Source organism: Ochotona princeps, chromosome 11 (assembly GCF_030435755.1).
Source record: "Ochotona princeps isolate mOchPri1 chromosome 11, mOchPri1.hap1, whole genome shotgun sequence".
NCBI classification, from domain to species: Eukaryota; Metazoa; Chordata; class Mammalia; order Lagomorpha; family Ochotonidae; genus Ochotona; species Ochotona princeps.
In genome coordinates this window covers 60,982,904-61,010,886 of record NC_080842.1, presented here as the reverse complement: position 1 = coordinate 61,010,886, position 27,983 = coordinate 60,982,904, and the positions used below count along the sequence as shown (strand labels likewise).

Below are 27,983 nucleotides of genomic sequence, written 5' to 3'. Positions count from 1 at the left end.
TTCATAAATAAGTATGTTCTAAAGATTTACCATTTTATTGAAAAGGCAGAGAGAGAGAGAAGGAAATCTTCCAAACTCTGGACTCACTCCCCCAATTGTAGCAATGGCCAAGAGCTGGGCCAGGATGAAGCCAGGAGCCCAAAGTTCCATCTCTGTCTCCCACACTAGTGGTGGGGGCACTCAGGCTCTCTTTCATTGCTTGCCCAGACACTTGAGCAGGGAGCTGGAGGAGGACACAGAGCAGCCAGCATTTAAAGCAGTGCAGTGAGAAGGGATTTTAGCGCTTGCCACAAAAAGCAGCTTAACCTGCAGTGACATATGCTGGCCCCTAACTTATATATTTGATGTGATATACCAAAGACTTGACAATAACAGCAACTATGTTACCAACTGTGTTATCTGCTCCACTTTCAATCACCACTTCAGAGTATTAGAAGCTCCTGTAAAGCAGTGTGCCCTGCAGTGCCAGCAGCCTCCCACCTTCCATGTTTACTATCTCAGTCCCAACGGGCCTCAGTGGGAGTGACTGGCCTAAGTGCCATCAACCTGAATACGAACAGTCTAGAATGTCCACTTAACTAGGAACTAGCAATGGTATGTCCCGTTGTACAGTGAGTTAGGACTGTATGGAAGATTGGAAATATACAAATAAGGCACCCACATACAAATGAACTGTTGTCAGGATGGGTGTTGTGGCATAAAGAATAAAGCCATAGACTATAGTGCTGACATTCCGTCTGAGCGCCTGTTGAAGTCCCGGCTGCTCCACTTCTGGTCCAGCTCCCGGCCTGTGGCCTGGGAAAAGCAGCAGAGAATGGATCGGGTGCCTGGGCCCCGTCACTCACAGGGGAGGCCCAGATGGAACTCCTGGCTTTTAGCTTAGGTCTGCTCCATTGCTCACCACTGCAGCCATAAAGAGAGTTAACCAGTGAATGGAAGAGCTACTTCTCTGCTTCCATTTCTCTAATTCTTTCAAATATTAAAAAATAATAATTACCTGGTACAGATACGTTAGAATGGCTTAATGTTCCTCATCTACTCAAAACAAAAACTAAGTCATGTTTTGTTTACTGATCAGACTAGTTTCAATAAAATTCTCCATGTAGGTACACACAGGGAAAACTGAACCTCTTACGATAGCTTCTCCACTCTATTATTTTATAATTAATGGGGTATTATTACCAGGAAAAAAATATTTTAAAGATAAAAAAGAATTTAAGTTATACTGGGAAGAGGATATGTCAACTTTGTGGCTTACTCCAACCCTGACAACCAGCAGGCCCCCAAATGCCAGTGGCACAAAGGCTGTGGTTGTCAGAAACCTGCCCTTTCAAGTGTTTCCATTTAGTTCTGCAATGCACCTCTAACACAGTACTGACCCTAACCCCACAGGCAGTATGAAAGCCAACTGCAGCACATCGCTCCCCCGCCCCTTCATCAGCAGTCACCTGCGGCTCTAGGACCAGGGCCTGTGCTGAAGCTCTCAGGTATCTATTCGAGACTTGCCTGCACTTGCAACAGCCACCTGCTACCATGCTCCTTTTTGTTGCAGCAGATGACAGCTGGGAACTACAGGTAATTCTACAGATGACAGTAGACTGACTCACAGGATCCAAAACACACCAATACAAGGTCCTGGGCCTGAATAATGAAATCTGAATGTGTGGTCTGGGGAGCAGGTTCTCTGGCAACCACGGGAAAGTCTCCACAGCAAATTCCTCAAGTAGGCTGGAGGCAGGGCCCCTGGATGAGCACCCTTCATCCTGTCCCTGCAATGAGTGGCACAGACACATCCACACCTACATGGGCATGTCATGGTAACCTGGGAAGAACTGCCACACTGGAGACTTGAGATACCGCAGCCTGGAGAAAGGCTTTGTGCCCAGGAGATGGGTATGAGAGAAACGAGGGCCAAAGAACCAAAAAGGGGCTTGGGAAGGGAGGTCTGAAAGGTGGAGGGCAGCTGTGCTTGTGCTACCCTCACTCCACACTGATGTGCCAGGAGGCAGAATCGCCCCGACTTCCGACCCACATTTCTGGGAAGCTGCAGAGACGACGGTCCAAGTGCTTGGGTCCCTGTCAACCACATGGGAGACCAGGAGGGCGCTCCCATCTCCTCGCATTAGTCTGGCCACAATCTGGCTGTTTTCAGGTATTTGGAGAAACAACAGGTGGAAGATCAGTCTCCACCTTCTCCCCATCTCATCCCCTGCTTCAGTAACATGAAAATAAACAAATAAATACAGAGTTCCATCAGTTTCTTCAGCAAGATCATCCCTAAATCAATCTTACAGATCCTCCTGGAGAGGCTCCGAGTGCCTATGAAAATTTCTAGAAAGCCACAAGTAATCTGTAATCTTCTGTAATCTTAGCAGTCAAGAAAGATGCAGGTTAAGTCACATCAAAAAAGGAGCTGAACGGTCACATCTAGCCAGAAAGAGGCAGGATAGCATGACAGAGAGAAGGCACAAGGAAGTATTGCCCCTGAGCCCAGAAGACCAGAAGGAAATGGAAGAATAAGCCAAAACAAATGTCTGGTCCAGGAGGAAAACTCGCCTGAATCCATCTGAAACTACCAGAAGCAGGGCAGGTCCTGAGTAGTTATCCACTGAATGAATGCAAGTCTTTTAAAAACCAGCTAGGAGCGATCAAGGACAGCCCTGAGAAGAGCAAATATCAAAAGCAAATGCTGGTCTCTGAACAGTCCTCGTGCTGTATGTGGGAAAGCAGATGGAAACCTGAGCTTGCAGCCAGCAGACAAATAGGAAAAGGATGACCAGCAAGTCAGAGGGTGGAGCCAGGAGGGGAGGAAGGTTCTGGATGAACTCTGTATGAGCATCTCAACCTTGCATTTGCTCCTTTCAAGCCCTGAAAAGGGAAGGGGGGAGAGAGCTGAAAGCCTTCGCTGGTTAGAAAGCAGCCGCCTCTACCTTGGTGCTGGGCTCAGGGGCTGAGCCAGACAAGCAGCTCCCGGAAGGAGCCCACTGCGCCCCACCCCAACACGTGGGCGCAGAAGCTCAAACACGCAGGGAAATTTCGCAAACTTTTGTCCAGGGGGAAAAAAACTGCAACATGGTAAGAACTGCTGAGTCTTCTGAAGCGCTTGTTAGCGACTGAAACTGTGCAACCTAAACATACGTGCAGCCAGCAACACTACATAGGCAGCACTTCAAAACCTACGGTGTACACCTGCCGGCAGCGCCTCTCAAGCTCTGCCAAACCTTTGCTAGGCAGCTATCAAAACTCAAAGAACTCTGTATCTCAATTTCTGTCTTATAAAAAAATGCTGACACAGTAACAAATAGTTATGCTCTCTGGACATCAGATTACTCCACAGGGCCACACCAGTTCAGAAATCAGCAACTGGGCAGTGACTGCATAACGTGGTGAGCAGCCCCAGCACACACACCCTGCTCAGGAGGCGCCCGCACGCCCCTTGCACTCTCCACGTCTGCCCAGGGCCACATGCCTGCAGGGCTGCTGCGGATGCCAGGCGCAGTGCAGCCCTCGGGCACTGAGGACAGGCCGACACGAGGAAATCAAAAAAGAAGAAAAAGGTCTGAAGCCGACCATCTAAGCAGAATGGAGGCGACCAACCCCCAGAGAAGGCCACTCCGGAAGGGGCCCCAATGAGCGCCGAGGCCCAGGCAGAGCAGATGGCCAGGGAACTGGCCTGGAATGTAGAGCAGCTGGATCAGGGACTCAAGACTGAGAGACTCAGCGGACAGACAGAGGGAGCAGGCCGCGGGAGCCCTGCGGAGCCAGCACACTGAGCGGACGGCAAGCGGTAGCTGGCCACCCTGTTGGGAGAGAGAATGTGGAAGCCGTGTCCCAGGAGGTCTGTGGTCCCTCCCAGCTGCTGCTCTAGGCCGGTGCAGGTGCAGCCTGTGGTGGAGGCCACCAGCAAGAACCAGCAGGTTGGCAGGCCTCCTCCAGTGAGAAGAGCCGAGGCCACAGTGGACACTCCCGATGAAGAGCTTCTGTTCTATTTCATATAGTCTTCGCAGCCCACCCCAGGAGTGCTGTGTGGAATGCCAGCCGCTTGGCAGGTCTCTGTGGGCAGACGCGGGCCTGCTCCCAGCTCCTGAGCTGTTGGACTGAGCCTCAGACCAGCCCACGTCCCCTATGTCCCTACTGAGACAGGAAGAGTATTCTTGCTCTTCCAGGTTTTATGAAGTAGCTCCTGCCAATAGGACTAGTGGGAAAGCCACATTTTACACACTGGTGCTCACTTCTGAAAACATGCACAATAAATATGTCATTGTTTTATGCATTTTATCTTATTGTCTTAATGTCCATTTTGGGGCCCAGTGAGGTAGCCTAGTAGCTGAAATCCTTGCCTTCAATGCACCGGGATCCCATGTGGACACTGTTTTGTGTCCCAGATGCTCCACTTCCTTCCAGATCCTTGATTGTGGCCTGAGACAGCAGTCATTGATGGCCTGGGACCCTGCACTCATGTGGGAGCCCAGAAGCTCCTGGCTTCCAGCTTCGGATCAGCTCAGTTCCAGCCATTATGGTCATTTGGGGAGTGAACCGGTGAATGGAAGATCTTTGTCTCTCTTTCGCTCTGCATATCTGCTTTCCAAAATAAATAAATCTTTATATTAAAAAAAATCAGCTTTTGGAGAAATGGCTGAATGCTAAACAGAATCACTGAATGATACCCTAAGAGGCCTCACCTGTGTCACCTTGTGTCCGTGTCCAACTTACTGGCAAAGATTTACTTCTGTCTCATCTGTTCTTTCCACCCCCGTTAACAGGCTCCCGAGAAGAGAAGACGGGACTGTGGCTCCCAATGTGGCTACGTTCGCTTGTTTCTGCACTTGGTCTATGGGCAAACCCACCCCTAGCTCTCCCAGAGACTCCCACTGCTGCTGCAGGGCTCCAAGGGCAAGAAATAACAGGACACAGGGGCTGGGTCATGCCTTACGCGTCGTCATGCAAGACCCAGAGACATGCACTCATGGACCAGGGCCCCAGTGGACCCAGAGCCTGCAGTGATCCTGAGCATCATTCCACAGAGGAATTCAGCCTCCCTGTGTACAGGTTGGGTTTGCCACACACACACAGGACCCAGGAAGTCAATGGTAACTGCATAATTCAATGTGTATGTACCTGAGCTTCTAACTGAGATTACGGGGCTAGCACTGTGGGCCAGCGGGCTAAGCCACTGCCTGAGACACCAACACTCCATATGGACACCAGATCAAGTCAGCTGCTCCACTTAGGATCCAGCTCCCTGTTGACGGCCTGAGACAGTAACAGATGGCCCAACCCATCCATGTGGGAGACCAGAATGGCATCCTATGCTCTTGGTTTCAACCTGGCCCAGGCCTGACAACTGCAGACGTTCGTGAAGCAGGAGATGGAAGATATCTCTCTCATTGTCTCTCAGGCTTTCAAATACATATTTTTTAAAATAAAATAAGAGGTGAGTGTGGAGATACGACAGGTTAAGCCCCACTGCCTGTGACATTTACATGCCAAATGTGTACTTGCTTCAAGACCCAGCTGCTCCTGTCTCAATCCAGCTCCCTGCCAATGCACGTGGCAAGCAGAGGAAGATGATCCACATGGGAAGTGAACCAGCAAATGGAAAATCTCTGTATCTCTTCCCCGCGTTCCTTTTTAAGGTTTAAATGAATCTTAAAAGAAAGAAGGAAGGAAAGAAAGAAAGCAATACAGCTATGAGACGCTAAGCAAAACATCAACTAAATAGCCAAACGATGCACTGTGACAGGCAGATTGAACACAGATCTGTATGCCATCATGCATTACAACCTTTATGTCACTCCTGTCGGTCAAGAACAATGACCAACCCTCCCGCCCTGTAGGCTCCACGCAGAGGTTTCACCACCCCTACCCCTTCAAGGGACTGTGCCCAACAAGAGCAACACGTGGCATCACAGGACACAGAGCAAGGGCTCCCTGGGAGAGGGCACAGAAGTGAGGAATCAATACAATAGGCAGGAGTGAGGAATCTACCACATGGAGCTGATGGGGAGGGACTCAGAACACTCGGCACTCAGATCCCATGGCAAGGACCACAGTCCCAACCGGCGCACGCAGAAGGCACATCGCAAGCAGAAAGGCACAACATGGGGAGGCAAGAGGCTGTGTTTGAGACTGGGCCTTGGATTTCATCCCTGAACCCACTACACTCACACCCGGCCTGCAGCGTAACTATTCATCCAACATCTAAGGAAAGGGGAAAAAACAAACTTGCTCTGGATGCTGGGCAATCAGTCACCATAGAGCTACAGAGGACCCGGATTCAAAACAACAGTAGCCCTGACCCAGTAGCTCCCCTGGTAGAAATTCAAGCCATAGCTGCTTGCTGGTCCACTCCCATGAAAATTACTTTGCCTCTCTCACATGTTCTTTTTGTCTTTTTTAAAGTAAACAAAAATGAATGATTTTTTGAAAAGCCAAACTTCCACCTGTGTCCCACCCCCTCCCCTCTCTCCCTTGACCACCCATTCCTCTCTATCCATAGGATGACTTGCAGTCCTATTCAGATGAGATCCAACACACATGCCCACAGCATGTACCTTCCCTCAGAGCTGCACCCTCATGTGGCTGCTGTTCCCACACCCCCTTCCCCTGCTCATCTCCACCCTTCCTGAACACCTGCCACCTCCCTTCTTTGCACATCCACTGTTCCCACAGGACAGGTCTTGTACTTGACCTCTCAGCACCTCTCACCTGGGACACTCTTCCTGCCCTGAACCATCAACTTCTTGTGGCTTCTAAGACAACATTTCCTACCAGCCTTGCTGCTCCAGGCTCTGCAGCTGTTACATCACTCCTCGTCTCTGTTCCAGGCTCCTGCATGCCCCAGTGCGGCTCCCTGCGGGCCTCTGCCAACCGGACTGAGTGTGAAATGCCACGGACAGGCCAATGGTCCCCAAGCTGCCCTCCATCATGGGTCCGTTACAGTCTGCCCAGCCACCACCCCACCCTTACTCCAACAAGTATGCTCCCTGTTCCCTCCTGGCTTTCCCCTCTTTCACGCCACGCTCAAGTCCTAACCTCTCCAGGAAAAGAAAAACCCTCGTGCCACACCAATGCCTGGCCTTGTCAGGCTTCCTAAACCATTGAAGAATTCTGCCACTACAGGATTTACTAATTCATTAGGTTTCTTAACTTCCCCAAATGTCTGCTTCCTCCTACAAACCCGTTCCCCCACCCCCACTGGGTTTAAGCTTTTGAACAATACAAGCATCCCTTTTACTGGACTTGCAACTGAGACACTGCTGATACGCAAATGATCTGCTCTTTGATTGCAAATAAATACGACATTTATATAGGAAAACAAATCAAAACTCTTGGACCACTTTACTCGGGTTAACAGTATCAGAAAAATATGGCTTCCTACCTGGTGCCTGCATTCAACAGGCGCACCAGTTCAAGTCCCAGCTACGTCACTTTGGACCCAGCTGCCTACTTGTGTCCCTAGGAAAGCAATGGAAGATGGCCCAAGGATTGGGGACCCAGAAGAAACTCCTGGCTCTTGGTCTCTGGCTCCAGATCGGCTCAGGTCCAGCCTTGGCAGTCATTTGGGGAGTGAACTAGTGGATGGAAGATCTCTCCATCTCTCCCTGTCTCTGTAACCCTATCTTTCAAATAAAATAAATCTTAACAAAAAAAAAAATCTTAACATTAGCTTATTCTGGACTTAGGGTGTACGCTGAATTCATGACGCATGCTCTTATGAAGAAAAAGGCGAGGATCTGAGACACAAAGACACATAAGAAGGCCACGTGAAGGAAACAGGCTGAGAGCAGTGATGCTGTCGTGAGCCAAGGGGCATCAGAAGCAAGAAGGACAGACTGACTCTGCCCGCCAGTGTTCCACGGACAGCAAGGCCTTGCTGGCACCTGCTGCAAGACGTGGGTCTTCAGTGCTGTACGTAAAAAACCAAATTCACTATTTCAGGACACCAAATTTGTGCCAATTTATAGCACCCCTCACAGCCCCAAAGTCTACAGGCTAACTACTTCATGGAAGGCACTCCCCCAAAACTACTAAAGGAAGAAATAAGCAGAGAAAGCAAAGGGAAAAGGTGAAAATGTATCCTAACTGTGGGGCAGGAGTCCAGGATACAAACTTCAGCCGACTGTGGGACTCGTGCAGGCTAGGCCTCCACAGTGACTGATGGCGAGGCCCACACTTTGCCAGGCCCCAAGCGCTGCCAGTCCGACCTGGGGCTTGCAGAACATCACCATGAAGGGATCCTGAAGTCAGTGACAACTTCTCATTCACCAAATACCTTCCTTTTCTCTGAAGAGCTTCCAGATACAAGAAGCAGCTGAATTCCAACGGCATTTCAAACTTACAATGTAATCAGCTCAGGAAAAACGCAGTGAAATATTACCTGCTATTTTCTTCTGCAAAGCAAAACCCATTTACAAGCAGTTGGCCAAAGCCAACTGGAAATGTCGACATTTTCGAAAAACTGGACCAAAACACGATGTGACAGACTCAGGCGTCACTCAGTGACCCAGAACCTCCATGTTGACACCATCACTGAGTGATGACTCACTTGGGCTTTCTGGAGTGACAAAGGGCCTCTCTCCAAGGGAGGGATTGGCCTCTGCTTCACTCAAAGCACTCCCTTCAGAAAATCTGGCTATGAAATAAATAAATGCCACTGTGGCTACCATCAACATGTTTAAAGAAGTCCAACAAAACAAGAACTGCTGTATCTATCCTCAGACCTCTTGCTACACAGTGTACCCCAGTGAAACTTTTCCTAACTCCAAACACGGAAAGGATAAATGAACAACATTGTGGGAGGCTTACCTCCTCACTCACACCTTCTCCGATTGAATTTGAGCTAAATTTCTCCGAGACGGTGCCTGTACTCGGGACACCCCACCCCACCATGGTTTTACAGTGTTGTGAAGTGGCATGCCGCCACAACAGAGGAGCACAGGGCCTGGGGACTCAAACTTCAACTTCACAAATCATCCCTTGGAAACACTTTAGAATTAAACTTTCCCAAACCAAAGCATCGTTCAGAAAACAAAACCTGGGGTCTTGGAGGCCAGGCGTTCCGCTAGAATGAGGCCGGCAAAAGACTGTACCGCGAACGCCCGCATGAAGCCAGTTACTGAAATCGCCTCCTCCATCGGAAAGTCAAGAATTGGCAGGCTCAAGGAACCCATAATTTTGAGTTCCTGGCTGTTGAGCCACTTCAGAGGGGGCTGCCCAGGCGGACACAACTTCTGCTCAGCCAGTAAAAGCAACTCTGAAAAGCCGCTCTTCGGCGGCAGTAAAACCAAGGTAACAAAGGGCGAGAGATAGTTCTCGAGCGCCCGCCGTTTTTACCACCCAAGGGCTCCTGGACTGGGGGCGCTGGCACTTCGAGCCGAGGACCAGCTTTTCTCGGAAGCCCAGGCCCGCGTGAATGAGTTCGAACGCGGGCCACTCCGTGTTTACTTGCATCCCCACGTGGCTCCGCGCCTCCCAAGCAGAGCAGTGCCGGGCGCGCCCGGGAACCCGAAAACTTCGCGAACTAGCGGAGCTGGGAGCCAAAGCTCACTAACTCGCCCAGCACCGACCCCGGCCTACAGCTCCCACTCACACAAAGCCGCTCGGGGTGCCCGCAGGACCATCCCTACCTCCCCGCCCTCTGCAAAGTTCCGTGGGGGTTAGTCTGGCAAGGGAGGAGACGGAGCAGGGCGGGCGCCCCGCGCGCTACTCACAAGGTGACCGTGCGGTTGGGCAGCGTGTCCGGGGGCAGGACCTGCGAGAGCTCCAGGCTGCTGCACACCACCTTGCCCTCGGAGGCACCCGCCGCCCTGCCGGCCCCTCGAGGCCGCCCGTCGTGCTTGCAGCCCGGGGGCAGCGCCGCGGCCCCACCACTGCCGCCGCCGCCGCCGCCGGGGCCGCCTCCTCCCAGCAGGGCGAGCAGCGCCAGTCGCAGCAGCAGCGGCGGGGCAGACGAGCGGCCCCGCCGGGGCCCGGGCAGCTCCATGCTGCGAGCCGGGCCTGAGGGCCGAGCCGAGGCGCGGTGGCCTAGCGGGCGGCCCCGGCGCCCGAGCGGGCGGGAACGCGGCGCGGGCCCGGCGGCGCGCGGAGCCTGTTGGTGGGCGGAGGACGGGCCCTCCTCGGCGCCCGCATGCTTCTTTGTCCGCTGCGGCCGCGCTCGGCCTCCCGGGAGCCGCGAGGTCACGGCCGCTCGGGTCCCAGCGCCGCTCGACTGCCCGGCAGGAGCACCGCCTCCTCCTCCGCCGCCACCTCCCCCCAGCCCGGGCCGCGGCTCCTCCCCGCCCTCCGCGGCCGCCGCCGGCCTCCCCCGCCCCTTCTCCAGCTCCTCTTCCTCCTCCTCCTCCACCTCCACCTTGGCTCCTGTGGTCCGGGAAGGAGGCGCGCGCTCCTGGGATGCGAGGGGCCAGCCGTCTAGCCCGTGCGCTTCCCGGAGTAGGGGTACGAGTTATGGGGGAACCCAGGGGAGGACGCTAACTCTTGGAGAGAGCGGAAAAAAGTTCTAAACTCCAGCAAGAGCGCTCCCCTGCTGCAAGTCTCCCCTGGCCGGCCGGCCTCCTCCAGACAAAGCCGTCTGACGCGCCTGTCGGGGCTACCGGTTGGGGATGAGGCGCGGTTTGGTGTGAGGCTGAGGTGAGGCAGAGAAGGAGGACTGAGAATCTTGGAGCCAGCATCCCGAGCTCAAATACTACTATCTTCGAGGAAATTGCCTTCCACCGTATCTATGGGATTCTCGCTTGTCCCAATACAGGAGAGCCGGGAAATGTTACTACTCTCCAATAAAGCGAATTCTCTAGAGCTGCTTCTTGCCTCCGCTAGCAGTAACTATGGCCTTGTGTTTGCAAAGCCAGGTGCAACTACTGTATGTTTAAAATTGCATAAGGAATAAGCACAACTCACAAAATGGGTCTTCGTCACTTGAGAAATCCGTCTTCCAAACTCCTTGAAAGGCCAGGTATGGCTGCAAATTACCCGGATAGCCTGGAGTTCCATCCACATCCATGTGGAGTACCACATGTCAGGTGGTAGGGCTCAGATCTTGCACACTGGCAGTCCCATCACTTTGCTTGCTACGCCCAGTCCATTTGGGAATGAGAGAGACATTGTGTCCAGCCACGATTTAGGCCTCGAATGCATGTACTAGTTCCTAGGTCCCCTGTTGAGAAGAAGTCTGTTAAGACATTTGCACTGGCCTAAAGTGGGGTCACGGTATTCTGGAGTCTTGACACAAATCATGAGGATTGGATCTGGAAGCTTTTCCTCGCTTAGGAGGACCCTGAACAGTCCCTGGAAGATGCAAGTTTTCTTACCTGGATTTAAGGATACCCATGCATACCCCGGCTCAGGGACTAGCCTCCCAGGAATCCGTGCCACTGGAAATTCCTCCATTTACAGTACACTGTTGGGTTCAATTTGAACAGTGGTTCATTGGACCAAGATTTGCTGAGATTCAGCTGTACTGACACAACATGGGCCAGTACTACCTAAGTTATACGTTCTGTGATGGCTGAGTTGTTCTCACCCAGCAGCCTAGTTTGCGTCTCAGTTCGTTTCAGACTTCAGCTCCCTGCTGAAATACACCCTAAAAGAAGACAATTGAGGGCTCAGGTGCTTGGATCTGTGCCACCTACCTTGCAGGCTAGATGGAGGTCCATCTGTTGTCTTTTTCTGCCTTGCAAAATAAAAAGTTAAAATAATTCGTCATTGAAAAAAATTGTTGTGGAATCTGTGTTTTCCAGTGTGGAGGCCACGTGTAGCTGGATGGCTGTTGCTGTTTAGCTGGGAGGGGGTAAGATGGTGTTTTCATGTTAATTGAATTTAATATAAAAGCCAAGTGGCTACCAAGCTAGGGTTAAACAGCATGTGTCTGGACACTATGATGAGTAGGAAAAGAGGATGGTTGTCACTAAATGCCTTACATGCATAAATAGCCTTTGAGGATAAACTGATGCGTCTGTATTAAAATGCTTGAAATTGGCCACATTTTCCTTGAATCTGAAGAGCTGTTACTTTCTAACAAATGACCGCAATTATTATCACCTGTTTGCCTTATAAAGATAAAATTTTCCTACTATAACAAATGCAAGCTCTTTTATTATTATCGATACAGCCATGACTAGTCCGGTGAACTTAGGAATGTGTGTATTTTAAAGCCCATCATTAATACTTACCTAGCAGGTGAAATTGCATAATCACAGGGTAGTTTTCCCAGAGTTAAGACTCCAGATATGCCGGTCCCTGTAAATTCCCCAAGGATGGGAAACTCAACTGCATAGATATGTGATAGTTAAGCCCCCATTCCTGACAAAGACCTACAATGTTATGTTTGTTAATTTTTCTAAAGTTAAATTTATAGACAAAGTACATATGTGCTTATTTGGTCACCATAAGTACTAATGCAAAATTGGCATGTAACCAGTTTATTTTGCTCCAGTTAAAAAAGCTGTATAAGGTACTGAATCGTCAGAAAAAGGAGATACCACAACTGGTAACATGAATTCAAAGAGGAATGCAGAGAAAATGCCTTTACTCGTTGGATATTTTCAGCTACTCATGGACAGAAATCACTCATGCCATCTTTGAAAATAAAGGCTACTGGGCTAAAACTGAACAGAGCTGTAGGAAGTGTATTTTTCAACACCATAATCCTGTGAATGCATTAAATCTCAATTATCCTTCTGTGTCTGTATGGGTTCCCAAGGACTTGACAGGTGCTCCTGGCCATGCACACAGGTCCAGGGGATGACACTAACTACATGTATGTCCCTCCTCAGTTGTGCCTGCAGGTGAGCTCAGATTAAACTGCCATGGATTTGACTGCTTTTTGTGAGACAGGTCTGTTTACTCTGTTGCTGTCTTCTTGGACACTTGAAGTTGAGTAATAGGTCCTAGCAAAGTCCTCAGTTTCTACCACTTTGGAACAAGGCATCCTACAGAAACTGAGACTTGGCTTGTTAACCTTATGCCTGTGCACACAGACCAGCAACACTGTGGCTTTCAGAATGGAATGGTAGATGGACCACATTCCAGTGCGTCTATGCAAAGCCTGCTGTGCTATGTAAGCCTTGCAGGAGATACCAGAGGCACACTTAGGCATGCTTTGTTTCTGCTGCTTAGTGGAGAAACGACAACAGCTGTGTGTGTACTGTGTATTCATATACTTAGGCAACACATATGTGTATGTGCAAATACACTTCCTGATATAATAAATGTTTATGCCTATTATTAATAATTTCTTGTACCTACTTGCCTTTATAGCCTACCAGACTAACAGCTTTTGGAAATTTTTCCTGGCACCGTTCATTAATAATCCCCTCCCACTTTCCATCACTCTGTTGTATCACTCTAGAATTTAGACCTTCTTCCCAACATGTTGCAACTTGAGTACAGCATCCCTTCTTATTCCTTTATTTATGTTTCAATGTTAGCCTCCCCACTATACTATCAGCTCTGTGATGCTCTGTCCTACTCACTTTTGATGACGCAGAATTATCTGGTGGCTGCTGAAAACTCATTCCTAAATGTTCTCCCCATAGAGTTACATAAGCTTTTTCCTAGGCTTCCTTGTAAGTACTGGAGGCTGTTTGCCTGAGTTCTAGCCAATAAGAATCAAAATCTCCTCAATATGATAGCCACTAGACACATGTACTGTGTAAACATAAATGAATTAAACAAAACTAGAAATGTCATCTGCTTGTCACTCTAGTCATGATTCAGGCTTTCCTTAGGTATGTGGGATGAGTGGGTACCAATCTGGATGCCAAAGACTGTGGAACAGTTCCAACATTGTGGAAAGATCTGTTGGTTACCACCAGAAAGGAATCCTTCTGAGAAGACTTGTGCATGGAGTAGCAGGGATGGGGAAGAGGAAGCATGAAGTAGGAGAGCGAGAGAGAGAGGGAGAAAGGGAGGGAGAGAGAGATGCATGCTTACATAAGAGTTCCGTCTCAGCACCCTTCTGATAGCCTAGGTGACACCCAGCAGGACATGTGGCAGGTCATGTAGACAGATCACTCCTCAGGAAGGAAGTACCTGGTGTTTGAGAAGATCCACCACCCTATAGCTCATGGATTTGCACTGTTTGAAAGTTGCTAGTTTCGAACCCACCAATAGAAGCCCGCTAGATCATGACTGTATAATTAATAGCCTGAAATGTATAAAACTGGGGGGCTTGGGCTCTCTCTGGGCTGGGGGAGCTCGCTGTTTGCTAGCCCTGCGAATCCTGCAGGCTGCCCCTCCCCCGCCCAGCCATGCTGGGCTGGGGGAGGTGGCTGGGAGACCTAGGTTAGTTTGAATAAACCACTTTTTTGCCTTAAAAAAAAAATGTCAGTTAAAACACACTAGGAGAAAAAGGAGAAAATATATAGTAGATTAGCACATAAGGGCTAGGCTACAAACATGATGGGCCTGCACCTAACAGACATGGACAGACTATTTCACACAGCCACGATGGGACACACATACTTCTCATCAGCATATGGAACATTCCTGTGACAGACAATATATTAGGCCACAAATAAAATCCCAGTAAATTTTAAAATATTGAAACAACACCATGTATCTTCTCTGATCATAATGAATAAAACTTGAAATGAATGAGAAGAATAATAGAACAATAGAATATACACAAATTATTAGAAATTAACCAATGAATGATCGGTGGGCCATTGAAGAAATTAAAACAGAAATCAAAAACTTTCCTGAAACAAATGAAAATGAATCTAAATAAATAAAAGAATGAAAATTAATGTGTACCTCTCACTAAATTAAAAAGCAATCAGCTGAAGATGGAGCAAAGACCTACATTTGAGACTTGAGTTGTAAAGTTGGAGAAAAACGTAAGGAAAACACTGGAAGGCTTTGGTGTAGAGGATGCCTTTTGGACAAGACCCCAAAGCACAGACAAGAAGAAAACAAAGCAAGAGGGATTATGTAGAACTCAGAAGCTCCTGCATAACAAAGGAAGCCATTTCTAGTGTGAAGAGATATCCAATGGTGACTGGAAAAAAAATATGTGTTAGCTACCTACTCAACCAAGCTTTAATATCCAGAATATAGCAACCACTGAGAAAAACTCAACAGCAAAAGATTACCAGTCAATGAAGAAGTGGGCAAAGACTCTCAGTAGTCGGTTCTGAAAAGAATAAAAAACAGATGGCCACCAAATAATATGAAGAAATGCTCAACATCACTAGCCATCAGGGAAATGCAAGTCCAAGCCATGAAAGGACACCACCTCATCCCTGTCAAAACGGCTTAAACCCAAAACACAGAGAGTAACAAATGCTGCCAAGGATGTAGACAAGGAAGAACATCTGTCTGCTTGGTGACAATGTAAATTAGCGCTGCCACAGTGAAAAAACTTCAGTGACTTCTTAGAAATCTAGAAATAGACAATGTGTGATTCAGCAATCCCACTTCTGAGTATGTTGCATCAAAGAGACACCTGTATCATCATGTTTATAGAAGCACTCATCACAATAGCCAAAATAAAGAGCAAGTTGAGGTTTCTACCATGAGATGAATAAAGAAAATGTGATCTATATACAAGGGAATACTATTCAGCTATTAAAAATGCAGCTTACTAATCGCATGGAAAGGGATGCAACTGGAGGACATCGAGTAAACCAGACGCAGACATACTACTACATATTCTTCCTTACATGTGGGAGCTGTAACTAAAAAAAAGAAAAAAGAAGTGACTTTCTGTACTAGTGTTGCTACGATTATCATTTTGTCAGTCTTTGCTTTATAGCTCTGTCAAAACAATGATTAAAGAGCCAGGCACGGTAGCCTAGTACCTAAAGTCCTTGTCTTGCCCATGCCAGGATCCCATATAGGTGCCAGTTCTGATGCCAGTGGGCCTGCTTCCCATCCAGCTCCCTGCTTGTGGCCTGGGAAAGCAGTCAAGGACAGCCCAAATCCTTGGAACCCTGCACCTGTGTGGGAGATCTGGAAAAGGTTCCTGGCCCTGGTTTCAGATTGGCGCAGCTCCAGTCATCGTGGTTGCTTGAGAAGTGAATCAACATACAACTATAGTTTTAAGGATCTTCAATTACTTGAAAACGCATCAAATGATCATCTTTCCATTTTATTACCTTTTATAATGCTTGCCTGTATTCCCACTAAACTAGGGCCTTTGTTTTTTCTTTGTTAAACTTTTTACTGGGGAGCTTTAAGTCTTTGAGTGTAATATAGATTAAAGACGTTATTTCAAAAACTAAAATAAATCAGTTAAAGTACACAATGAGAAGAGAAATGTGGTGGATTAACTTACAGCAATACGGCACAGTTATGAAGGACCACAGAATCTGAACACACAGTGCTAACACAGTGCTAATTTTAAAAAAGTTTATTCATTCCATCTCTTTTCCATATTTCTTCTTACTTAGCCACGTCAGACTTCCTCACTGATGTTACAGTTCAAAGGTTCAGACTTGAAGTCTGAGAGTAATATCTGATAAGACTTGCTGTGTTAGAGAGAGGAAGGGGGATGGTGTCTGATCACAGTTATGACTCGCATAACAGCTTGATAAGCAGTTCCATTTTGTTTCTTTGACAAGGAACATGTGGGACCAAACTGGCAAGTTGAACTCTCTTCCTCATAAATATTAAGAGTCCCATTTGTCACATGTATACTTAGAGAATTGTGCTCTTTGGTGCTTCCATTCTTTTCTATTGGATATATAATTTTGTCATTTGTTAAACCATTTTTATCTGTTCAGCACACTTGCAGTGCCTCCATGATGCCTGCCATATCTTCATGGGCGCTTTTTTCCTGTACCTAGCAACATCTATCCTTCTTGCTTTTTCCACATTTACTTTCTATAGCTGAACTAAGTATTCTTCAGTAATACTGAAAAAATTCTGTGAAAGATGAAACAATGAACTTTTGGGGCATAACAGTCTGCATCACAGATGTAGCTCTTTTCTCCAAACAGCAGTATTTCCCAAATATCTATCCCCTAACTACTAGAATTTCAAAAGTGGAGGTGGCGCATTGTGGTGGAGCCATGAAGTCAACGCTTGAGAAAGCTGCATCCGCTTGCTGAGTTTCAAGTTCAGGATAACCACCTTTAATCTCACTTTCTGCTAATGCGCATCCTGAGAGGCGGCTGATGGTACTTGAGTCCTCACTGCCCATTCGCAAGACCAGATGAAGTTCCAGGCTCCTTGATTTGGCCAGGCCTGGCCCTGACTTCTGCTGGCATTTGGAGAGTATCGAGCTCTCCCTCCCTCTGCCTTCCAAATAAACTGAATATAGATTTAAGACCCATTTTAAGTTTGTAGAAACATGGCATTGAAATACAAAGTGATCTCAGTTTAAAAAAGTATTTCAGGTGCAAAAAAATTTGAAATCTGTATAGCTTTTTCATAATAAATGCTTTCAATGGACTTTCTGAATTCTCTATGTATCATAACATGTCTTGTTTATGATCTGCCCATGTTATTATCAGTTTTAGACCTACATACCAACTCTAATGAGTAAAAACTATCAGCCAACTAAAAAGTATTCATGACAGAGTTGGCAGCAAATTGCCTATCATGAAATTTCCATCCAAATCTTTTATCAATATCTATCCATGTATGTATATAGGTATGTATCTATCTATCTATCTAAGATTTGTTAGTTTTTATGGAAACACAGAGAGAAGGAGAGACAGGGAAAAAGAGCTTCCATCTGGTGCTTCACTCCCTAAATGGCTAGAATGGCCAGAGCTGAGCTGATCTGAAGCCAGGAGCCAATAGCTCCTTCTGAGTCACTTGTGCAGCTGGAGAAGTCTGAAGACTTGAGCCATCCTTTGCTGCTTTCCCAGTTCATGGGCAGGGAGCTGGAATGGGAAATAGAACAGTCAGTACTTGAACCAGTGCCCATATGGGACACTGGTGCTGCAGGTAGAGGTTTAATCCATGGAGCCACTACACTGGTCCCCCAGATTATTATTTCTAGCAAGAATGTCCTTCTTAGTGTCAGCTAGCATGCCAAAATCCATTTATTGAGGCAAGTAAAATGAGGAGGTATGTCTGAATGTATGCCTTTCTCTACAGTTTATTATTTTTTAAGTCAAGCTCTGAAGCAGCATGTTGGTACACTGAACATTGTGTTATGTGGACTTCTATAATGTGGTTATTTTTATGTCCTCATGTCACTAACAGGCATTACTGGCATAACTTATTAATGCGATCAAGAATTTTTTTCCTCAAAAACAACTTAGTTATAGAAACTAGTCAACCTCCAAAAATTTAATTTAGATAGGTTAATTATCACTTTCATTATGCAAATATTTTCAGTAGTTTTGGATGATAGGATTGTTTTAGTTCAAGTAAACCAATATACTTATGTATTTTTGTCTAACTCCAAAAACTGTTAAAATAGAGGAAAAAGAGGGGGGAAAAGAGCGATTCTATGTTTAGTTGGTTTAATTTGGGAAAGTTATGCTAATTTTTGATGTCTAATTTTCATTTGTTGTGAAGTTTGATTTGTAATTTAATATGTCATTGAAAGTATCTGGAACATGAGTTGCAAATAAAGGTGCCTACTAAAGATTAGTTGAATCCAAAATCTCTTCTCATATTTCAGATGCAGAAACTGAAAATTCCTTGTCTACTTAAAGTCTAGGTGGCTTTAAAAGCCTTATTTATTGAATTCTGAAGCACGTTAATCAACGTATATAGGACCATATCCTTGGTTCAAATAAAATCCTGAACCACAGCACTGAGGAGGATTTTCAGTGTAACCTCTTCCCTCTATAAACTTAAAATCAGATTTTCTTATCCACCTGGCAAATATACCATTCTGATTTAGGTACACCACTCATTAAACATCTCTGTTTCTCTAAATGCAAATTGAGGAATGAAATCAGTGCCTACATTGTAGTACTATTAGAAAGGTAAGTGAAATACTGCATGGAAGAAATCAGTAGGGAAGACATTCTGTGTGATTAAAATGCATCACTGTACAGTACATCAACATTCCATCTATAATAGCACTACATTTCAATTAGACATATCAGCCTCTTTCATCTCTGCGTCGCTAAACCTTTCTAAGACAAGTCCCTTGAGCATTTTTAGATAATAATTCTACTAGCAATGCAGGACGGCAGACCGATGGAATCACGCTGGAAATTCAGGAGAGAGCATGCCCATCCTCTTGTCGCCTGACTCATGCAGATATTTGTCCAGTTAGTTACTTGAGCCATCCTCAGCCCTTTCCAAGCAAGAGCACATCATTCTCCAGAGTAAAATAAGGGTACAGTTGAAGTTCAATTCAGCAACACGGAGCTGCTTCTGAGTAATCACTGCACGAAGGAGAGCTCTCAGCCTGCTTCTTGTAGCCCCAGGGCTTTGCCTGGTGCCTAGCAAGTAGTAGATACTCCGTAAGTTTATCCCAGAATGAATGAATAGGTGAAGAAATAAACACAGAAATGGGCGAGATTTCTCCATTCATTAGTTTGTCTATACTTATCTGCAAAAAATCATAACTTAATCCCTATATGATGAGTTGAGCCTCCATGAGGTTAACTCCTAGTTCAGTTGCACTGAAATTTCTTGTACTTGCACTTACCCTTTTAAAGATTTTGCCTGTGTGATGTTATCACTGCAAGATTATAGATGGTAAATCCCCAGGAGTCTGACTCCATAACCAGTCCCAACCAGAAAAATTACTCATCTGTTCGAAGCCTGTTTGACTGCAAAAGCCATGTCTATTAAGTTCTAAATCCACTTAATTAGCTCCTCTAATCTTTGCTAAATAAAGCTCAATGCCTTAAGTGCAAGCTCTCTAGCAACTAAAGTGGAGCTATAGAAAGAATCCTAAGGAGAACTAGAGATTCTGCCAAAGACCCTGTCCAAAGCCTGACTCACCTTTACAAAAAGCTAAGTCTCTCAGTGGTTATTCCTTAGTCACCTGAGAACAGTTCCTGATTTTTTTCTTTGCATATTCAAATCCCACTGCTGTTTGCTACAATAGAACTCCGGATGGAAATGGCGAGTGTTAGGTGTTCACCATAACAGAAGCAATAGTGTCAAAACTCCGATATTAATTGGAACTCTTTCAGGCAAATGTGGCAGAAAGAGAGTCCTAACTAGTTAATATGCCAAAAAGAATTTGCTAGTTCCTCTAAACATGAACTGGCTTCAAGCGAAGCCAGATCCAGAGGCTGAAGCCCTGTCTCCAGGTCTCCGTCCCTCAGCTTTCTGATGGCTTTTCTATCAGGCCATTGTTACTCCCCCCAAATCAAACAGCCACTGGCAGCTCTCCTCTTACAGTATCCATACACTCTAAAAATCCCGGAAAAAATATATAAAAACAAAACAAAAGCATTCTGAGCGAAAGGTGACATTGGCCTGTCTTGGATCCTACATCCCAAAGAGGGCAGGTTGGGGAAATGAACTGTTCTGATTGGCCTAGCCTGGCTTGAAAGTAGACCACCTGGAACAGAGAAGAGGTACTTGTTGGCAAACAGACACATGTCTATGCTAGTCTGATTCCTAACGTATTACTGCAACGGTTAAAACAAGCTCTCACTCCTGAACCCTTCTGGATGTTCATGGTACTAAAAAGGAAGAAAACATATTCGATCATAGTGATTAGAGCTGGGTCCCAGTGGGGGTTTGTAGATCCTTAGGGGCAGGCACTCTGAGTGTGGTCTGCATGAGAAGCTTGGTTTGAAAAGTCTTGTCATATCTGGCTACTCTGGCTTTGCTTTCTGGCTTGCCATGCAATACTTCCTATGCACACCCTCTAATTACTTTTACCAGTTGCTAAGCCAAGGAGGCTACATAATCTTGGACTTGAACTTTGCAATTTGTAATGTAAATAGACCCTTTCTCTAAAACAAGGATCTTCTCCAAAATAGTTCATTATAGCAAAACTGAAAGGTAGAATTATGTCTGCAAAAATGACTTGAACAAAAATAATAAATAAGCTATTTCTGGATTGCAGACTTGGAGTTTTCCTTGTCATTCTATCTGTTGTTTGCCATTTTACAAAATTCCTGAAATGCTAACATAGTCTTAAAATTTAAGTATTATTTTAGGAATTTCTTTGTTTGAATAAGTGTATGAATTTTATAATTGAGAGTCAAATATGTGCAAAACACTCTTTTGATGCTAAGGATAAATAAATGAACGAATAGGCTTGGTCAGTGTCTTCCGTACACGTGTTGTTAGATGGCAAGGGGACGCACATGCTGGTGTAATTGTAGTGATGAGGTTTCTTAAGTCCCTTCAGCTGAGGACAATCGCTTTTTAAGTTACGAGCTATTACTATTTCCTGTCAAGTCCCTCTCTTCCATAATTAAATTAAATTATTTAAATATCAAACTTTAATCACAAAATATATTTTTAGAACTGTATATATGTGTATAGATATCATAATATATAGCTACTTGTCACTTAACAGAGATATTTTTTATTTTTATTTGTTTGTAAAGATTTATTTATTTCATTACAAAGTCAGATGTACAGAGAGGAGGAGAGACAGAGAGGAAGATCTTCCGTCCAATGATTCACTCCCCAAGTGAGCCGCAAAGGCCGGTGCACGCCGATCTGAAGCCGGGAACCAGGAACCTCTTCTGGGTCTCCCACACGGGTGCAGGGTCCCAAAGCTTTGGGCCGTCCTCAACTGCTTTCCCAGGCCACAAGCAGGGAGCTGGTTGGGAAGTGGAGCTGCCAGGATTAGAACCGGCGTCCATATGGGATCCCGGCATGCTCAAGGGGAGGACTTTAGCCGCTAGTCCACGCCGCCGGGCCCCAGAGATATATTTAAAGAAATCACTTATTCAGCAATTTTATTGTTGTGTGAACATAGAATGTATTTACCCAAACCCAGATGGTTTAGATTACTGAACATCAAGGCTATATGGGATAAGCTATTTAAAAAAGATTTTATTTTATTTCTTGTTTAAACATTAAAAAAATAAACACACCCATAGAAACAAATATCATTATCACTGATTTTTTTTCTTTATTAAAAATCTTGCAGCTGCAGGTTCACTCACCAAATGACGGCAACAGCCAGAGCTGAGCTGATCTGATGCTGGGAGCTAGAAGCCTCCTCTGGGTTTCTCATGTAGGTGTAGGGGCCCAAGACCCTGGACCATCCTCCACTGCTTTCCCAGGCTACAAGCAGGGAGCTGAAAGGGAAGTGGAGCAGCCAGGACACAAACGGTTATCCTTATGGGATGTTGGCACTTGCAGGTGAAGTATTAATTTGTTGAACCAGTACCAGTCCCTATATTTTTTTATAGTTAGCATGTTTTTCTGTTAGCAAGTTGAAAGAGTATACTCTAGAATAACATAGATACAAAATAATAAATACAGAAACCAGTAGCAATCACTTGCAGTTATTAGACAGTATTAGGTAATATACAACATTCCATGTGCTATGTGTTTATGTGGTTAGTAAAATAGTAGTTTTGTTTACATCAGCATTTCTCCAAACACATACATGATACATTGCATTGTGATGTTGTGATGGTTATGCCATCGCTAGCAATACCACTGAGCAGTTCATTGTTGACCAAAAATATCATTCTGTGACACATGACTATAGATGCCAATGGATGGAGGTATGCGTATCGGGTGGCTATGGAGCCTAGTTAGAGGTGGTGCGGTTGCAAGAGCTCTGTTGGGGCAATGACAATCATTATTGGTGTGGGTTAGTTATCATGGGAGTGGGCTTGCTACAGAGCAAGCCGCTATTGCTCTCACACCCTCCTGCCCTTTCACTCCCACCATGGGATGACGCACAAAGAAAGACCGGGCAAAATCTCTATACATTCATTTTGAGCTTTCCAGCTTCCAGAATTATTAAAAATAATGTCCTTTATAGAAATGAATTTACATAACCTCTATGATCACACACTTTCTTAGTTGACTAAGTTAATGGGGTCTTTTAGTTCAAGCATGATTTGAAGAAATTTTTATCAAGATCAATGCTTAGTTTATTTAATCTTTCCTAAAATGCCTTTGGGAACACCAAAAAAGGTTGGCATCAATTTAAACAACAAAGGAACAACACACACAAGCATCCAAAAGCATGCGTCCTCCATATTATACCCACCTACACCATTCCCCCTACCCTCACCTTCATTCCTGAAAATCTTTTGTCTTTGGTGGCAGGCATTTGAGCAAGATTGCCTCTGAGTTCTAAGCAAGGATGGGAATTCTAGCTGAGCCCTCCTCAGTTGCAGCAGGAGTCAAGGGAGAATGATTATTTTCTTTGTGTCTCTGCTTGGTTCTTAGAGACAGAGCTAAAAATTCCTTGCCAGATGGCACATGAGGAGGTGCTGCTTAGGATTCCATTGTCATCAACTCGTAATGGATGACACCTTATCCATCAATCGTTGAGTCAGGGCCAACTTCTGCCTGTTTGTGTCTCTTAAAGATAAATAGCTGCTCTTGTCCTCTACAGAGTCTCTAGCAAATTTTTACTCTTTGGGAAAAAATAAGTACAAGTATTGGAGATGACTTTCACAGAAGTTTTACTTTGTCTCTGGAATGCTAGAGCAGAGCTCAGCATTTTTTCTCTGTGTGTGTAAGAACAGATAGCCTTTGCCAGCTCTCCTGGTTTGGTTGCAGTGACTATGGTGAAGGCGCTGATAGATAACATGGAGAAGAATGGATGAAATGGTGCCTCAAATCAGGCTTATTCATAGACATTAAAATTGATGTGTAATTTTTGCTTTAAATTATTATTTCATAAAATGTTCATGTTATTCTTCTAATTTCTTCTCTGCCCTTTTGAAAATGCCAAAGCCATGAAAACTTGTGGGCTTCATAAAAACGGAGTGTGGTGGTCTGACCCTGCTCTAGATGATAGCCATCAGGACAAGATTTTTAACTTGAGTTCTCCCCACTAGCTCCCCACCCCCAATAGAATGATCTGCAAATTCAGTTCCAGTAGTTGAAACTGAAATTAGAAAACCTTACAGATTTTAAAAAAAAACTTGGCCAATATTGGAGTTTAGTTCTTTCAACTTCTTTATTTAAGGCAGTCTTAGTAGTCAGCACCATCCATGCATGGACATTTGCTTGGGTTCGATAAGACTTAACGGTAACAATTCAGATAAGGGTCCCAAGTACAAATTCTCCCGACTGAAGTTGAGGTTGAATCAGGACTTCTGTCTGGAAAGATGATGTCTGACAATCTACGTACTGCAAAAGCTAGCAGAGAGCTGTGATGGTTGCAGCAGATGTTTGAAATGTAATTATCACTCTTAGAGCCATTTTGAGAGGGTGTCGAACCTGAGAAGTGCTTTTGGTATCAGTGAGCAAAATCAATATGAGTTTTTAAAATGCGTTTTGAATGTTCAGGCGCCCTTGGCTGAAATTACCTTGGATCAGTAACGTCTGTTGCAATGTGGTACACAACTCTGATCTGCTCACTGTGTTTGTTGCAGGTTATCTGGTAAACATATCCACAATGAAGTCATACACTGCTACTCCCTCAAGATGATCTGATGATTCCCTTCCAGAAAACTAGCAATATTTCTCACAAGTAACATCAATTATAACAATCCAACTCATTCAGATGACCTGGGATCAAGTTTTTACTTCATATTCCTATTTTATGCAGTCAACAAAAGTCATTCCTTCCTGTGATCAGCCAAAAGATAACTACTTAGAGAACTTCCCCGTGACTTTGGAAATAGGGTACTGTGTTGGACAACCCATGTTGCTTTAACAATATGTCATATATTTGGTAGACTAAACACCAGGATTTCATTTTTTCCTTCTTCCCAGTTCTGAAGGCAATGAGTTTGAGATCAAGATGCCAGACAATCGAGCTCCTGGAGGAAATTCTCTTCTGAGCAGCCAATGGTTGCCTGCTTGCTATGTCTTCACATGTAAGCAGCAGAAAAGCAAGAAGAGGGAAGGGGAATATAGCAGAGAAGAGAGACAGGGGACAGTGAGAAGTAGGGCTTTTTAGTGTCTTAAAATTTTATTTTAAAGAATTTTTATTTATTGGAAAGACAGAGTTACAGAGAGAGAAGGAGAGGGGGGAGGGAAACAGAGTCTGATCTAGGGAATATTCCACACAGCACTGATCCAAAAAAAAAAAAATACAAACTCCTTACTTGTCCAATTTTGGGCTTCTACAGCTCTCAGTCTGGTAGAAAGAGGCATTTTCATGCACCTTTGTGAAGTTTTGTTTGTTCTCCATAAAAATGCAGTCATATGTGGGGTCATACTTTCAGCTAAAAGAAAACTACATTGTCTTCATTGAGGCATTTGTGAAACTGAAAGGGAATTAGTTGGGCAAAATTTCCGCAAGGCGTCCTCAGGAGAAGTTAATTAGGCACTATCATTTGAATGTATTTCCTCTAAAAGTCGTGTAGCAACTTAACCCTCCTTGTGGTATTGTGATCAAGTGAAACAAATTGGAAATCATGAAATCACAAGTAGTGTGATCCCCATGAATGGATTAGTACCTTTTAAAGGGCAAGGGAAACAAACACAACTCCCTTTGTCCTTTTGGTGTGTGTTATCTGAGGAAACAGTATTCGGTATGCCAATGTGGAAGTGGAGGTTGCCTTCCCACACGCTTAACCCATTACTCCCTTGATCTTGGACTTCTCAGGCTCCCTAAGTATGAACAGCACATTTATACTCTTTGTAGGTTACCCAGTGTCAGGTGGTTTGTAAACTAAATGGACTAAGAGAATAACATAAGCTTGTTTATTTGGTATCAAATTACTTTTTCTGATTCCTAACACTTTCAGTATCTCCTTGGCTTTGGTACTCAGTAAATTATAAGTATTTTTTATTGTATAGGGAAAGATAGTGGGGTGCAGGGAGGAGGGAGAGGGTGGAAGGCTAAATCCCTAAGCCTAAGGAGCTGTATCATGAAAAATTTTAACAAATTAAATTACAAGTATTTTAAACCTTTTGCTCTGGTTAAAATTGTGCTATAAATAACTAAGCTAAAAGTGCTGTGTTATATCTTGGAAAAAAAGATGCCAGGGAGGTACATTCTTATAACTGGCTGAGGAAAGTAATGAGAACTTTCTAAACATTAGCCATATGTCTGTTTCACCCCATCAAATATTCTTCTAAGTTGACCTGCTCTCTCTAAGTTGAAGAGAAGACTACAGGCTAAGAAAGGGTTAGAATGTTCTGTTTGCTTCACAATTAGTTGGAACAAATATTGCATGAAATTTACCTTGAGTAAATGTGAATATAAGTTATGTTAATATGATGGTTTAAAGAGGTGATACTGGAATCTGCTTATTTGTCCCTTTATATACCCAAATAATTAAAATATTGAATGGCTTATGACTTCCTAGTACCTCCTCTGTTGACCTGAGATATAACAGTTATATAATATGAGCTTAAAGCTAAGAAGTACAAACACTAAATTCTAAGTTTTATTGCTACTCTTGAAGAGGAAGCTTAATTGTGTTAATGTCCAGAACACAGTTCAAAAATGATGTGTTATGTAGGAAAATGAGCAACCATTTTTACTGCAAAATAACTAGGAATGACCATGATATGGTAGGGTCTTCCCTTTTTACCAGAGACCTGTATTCAAATGATTTGAGCTTTAAGCAACTGCAGATGCAGAGCCTGGCTGTTGTCCACCAAATCTGGAATTTCCTTGAAGCTTTTGACTGAGGATGCTGAGAATCAAGTAGGGCCACACCTCAAGAGGTACAAAGAGTAAGACTGGAAAAATTTCACAATGCAGAACATAGATAACTGAAGAATCATGTTCAGAAATTCCTTACTAGCACGTTAACCACAAACCTGATAAACACCATATAGTATAGATAAGTTATATGAAAACATGTATTTACAGGTTAACTAGAAATATGTATATATCTTGTCCATGTTACATAGGTAAGCTTTCTATGGTTTATTCAAAGGCAACTTCCTATTTGAATATGAAGGTTGAAAACTACAGTCAGCAACTGTTGCTCAGAGTTTGCATACTAAAGAATAAAAATGCCTACTCCCTTCACTCTCCCATTATATCCCTTTATCTTAATATAATTTCACTATTTTACTTTTCATTGGTGTGACGTCCCCAGATAGCCATCAATTCTTCTGTGAAAGCACTAACAGATGGTTTGCATTCTATTACGCTTTGTCTTGCCTTGCTGTTTTCATGAATCCTGGGGTATTGTATCAATCCTTGTACAACTCTAATCAACCCCTCTAATGCTTTAAGAATCACCTTGAACTAAACTTCTGATTCTAAATAAGCTCTGACTTTGCTTAGCTACTGAAACAGTACCAAAACTATGTGGAAGCACGATACTTAGCATTGTTTAATCAGCACACTAGTTTAGTGAAATGATAGGGGCCAGATTCTACAAGATCTTTAGCTGTTGTTCATTAAGGCAAGTTATGCTCCAGATTTTCAATTTTATAAATGGCCAATTTGTTTTGATATCTTTAAGTTTAAAAATTATTGATTTACTTAATTAATTAGAAAGAGGAGAGAGCTAGAGACAGAGAGATCTTCCACCCAATGGTTCACTCCACAAATTCCCCCACAAGCAGGAGAATCTGAAGTCAGGCACCGGGAACTCTTTCCAGCTCTCCCACAAGGATGGCAGAGACCCTAGTGCTTGAGTCCTCAGCTGATGCCTACCCCGGTGTGCATCAGAAGGAATGCTGAATCAGAAGTGGAGCAAGGTTTTGAACCCATTGTTCTGACATGGAATGTGGGTGTTCCACATAGCATCTTAACTGCTATATATGCATGCCTCTGTAACCTATAAATGATAAGTTCTTGCACACTTGCAAAACAGCTTCCAATGGTGGCAACTGTATTATCACTATGGTCTTAGAAGTACTTGATGATCTCAGCAATATTGGCATGGGATATTTCAAGAATAGATATAAGGTCAGATGCTTCTTATTTTTGTTGACGTATCTTAACACATGGTTGTCTTCTTTATTACCCTCTTTCTCATTTATTACAGGGACTCTTATTCCTTTTTGAATTAATTAACTCTAACTAATTTTATGAGACA

The 27,983-nt window shown here is 44.6% G+C and overlaps 1 protein-coding gene across 1 annotated transcript in view; it reads right to left on the bottom strand.

The window, feature by feature from the left end:
* The window catches only part of ADGRA3 (adhesion G protein-coupled receptor A3), a 111,648-nt gene extending 101,410 nt beyond the window's left edge, over positions 1–10,238 (bottom strand). Inside the window, exon 1 of the mRNA XM_058670258.1 lies at positions 9,714–10,238. Coding sequence (XP_058526241.1) covers positions 9,714–9,985 — 272 coding nt within the window. The 5' untranslated portion in view covers positions 9,986–10,238. The remainder of the gene's footprint in view (positions 1–9,713) is intronic.
* Positions 10,239–27,983: the final 17,745 nt, after the last annotated feature.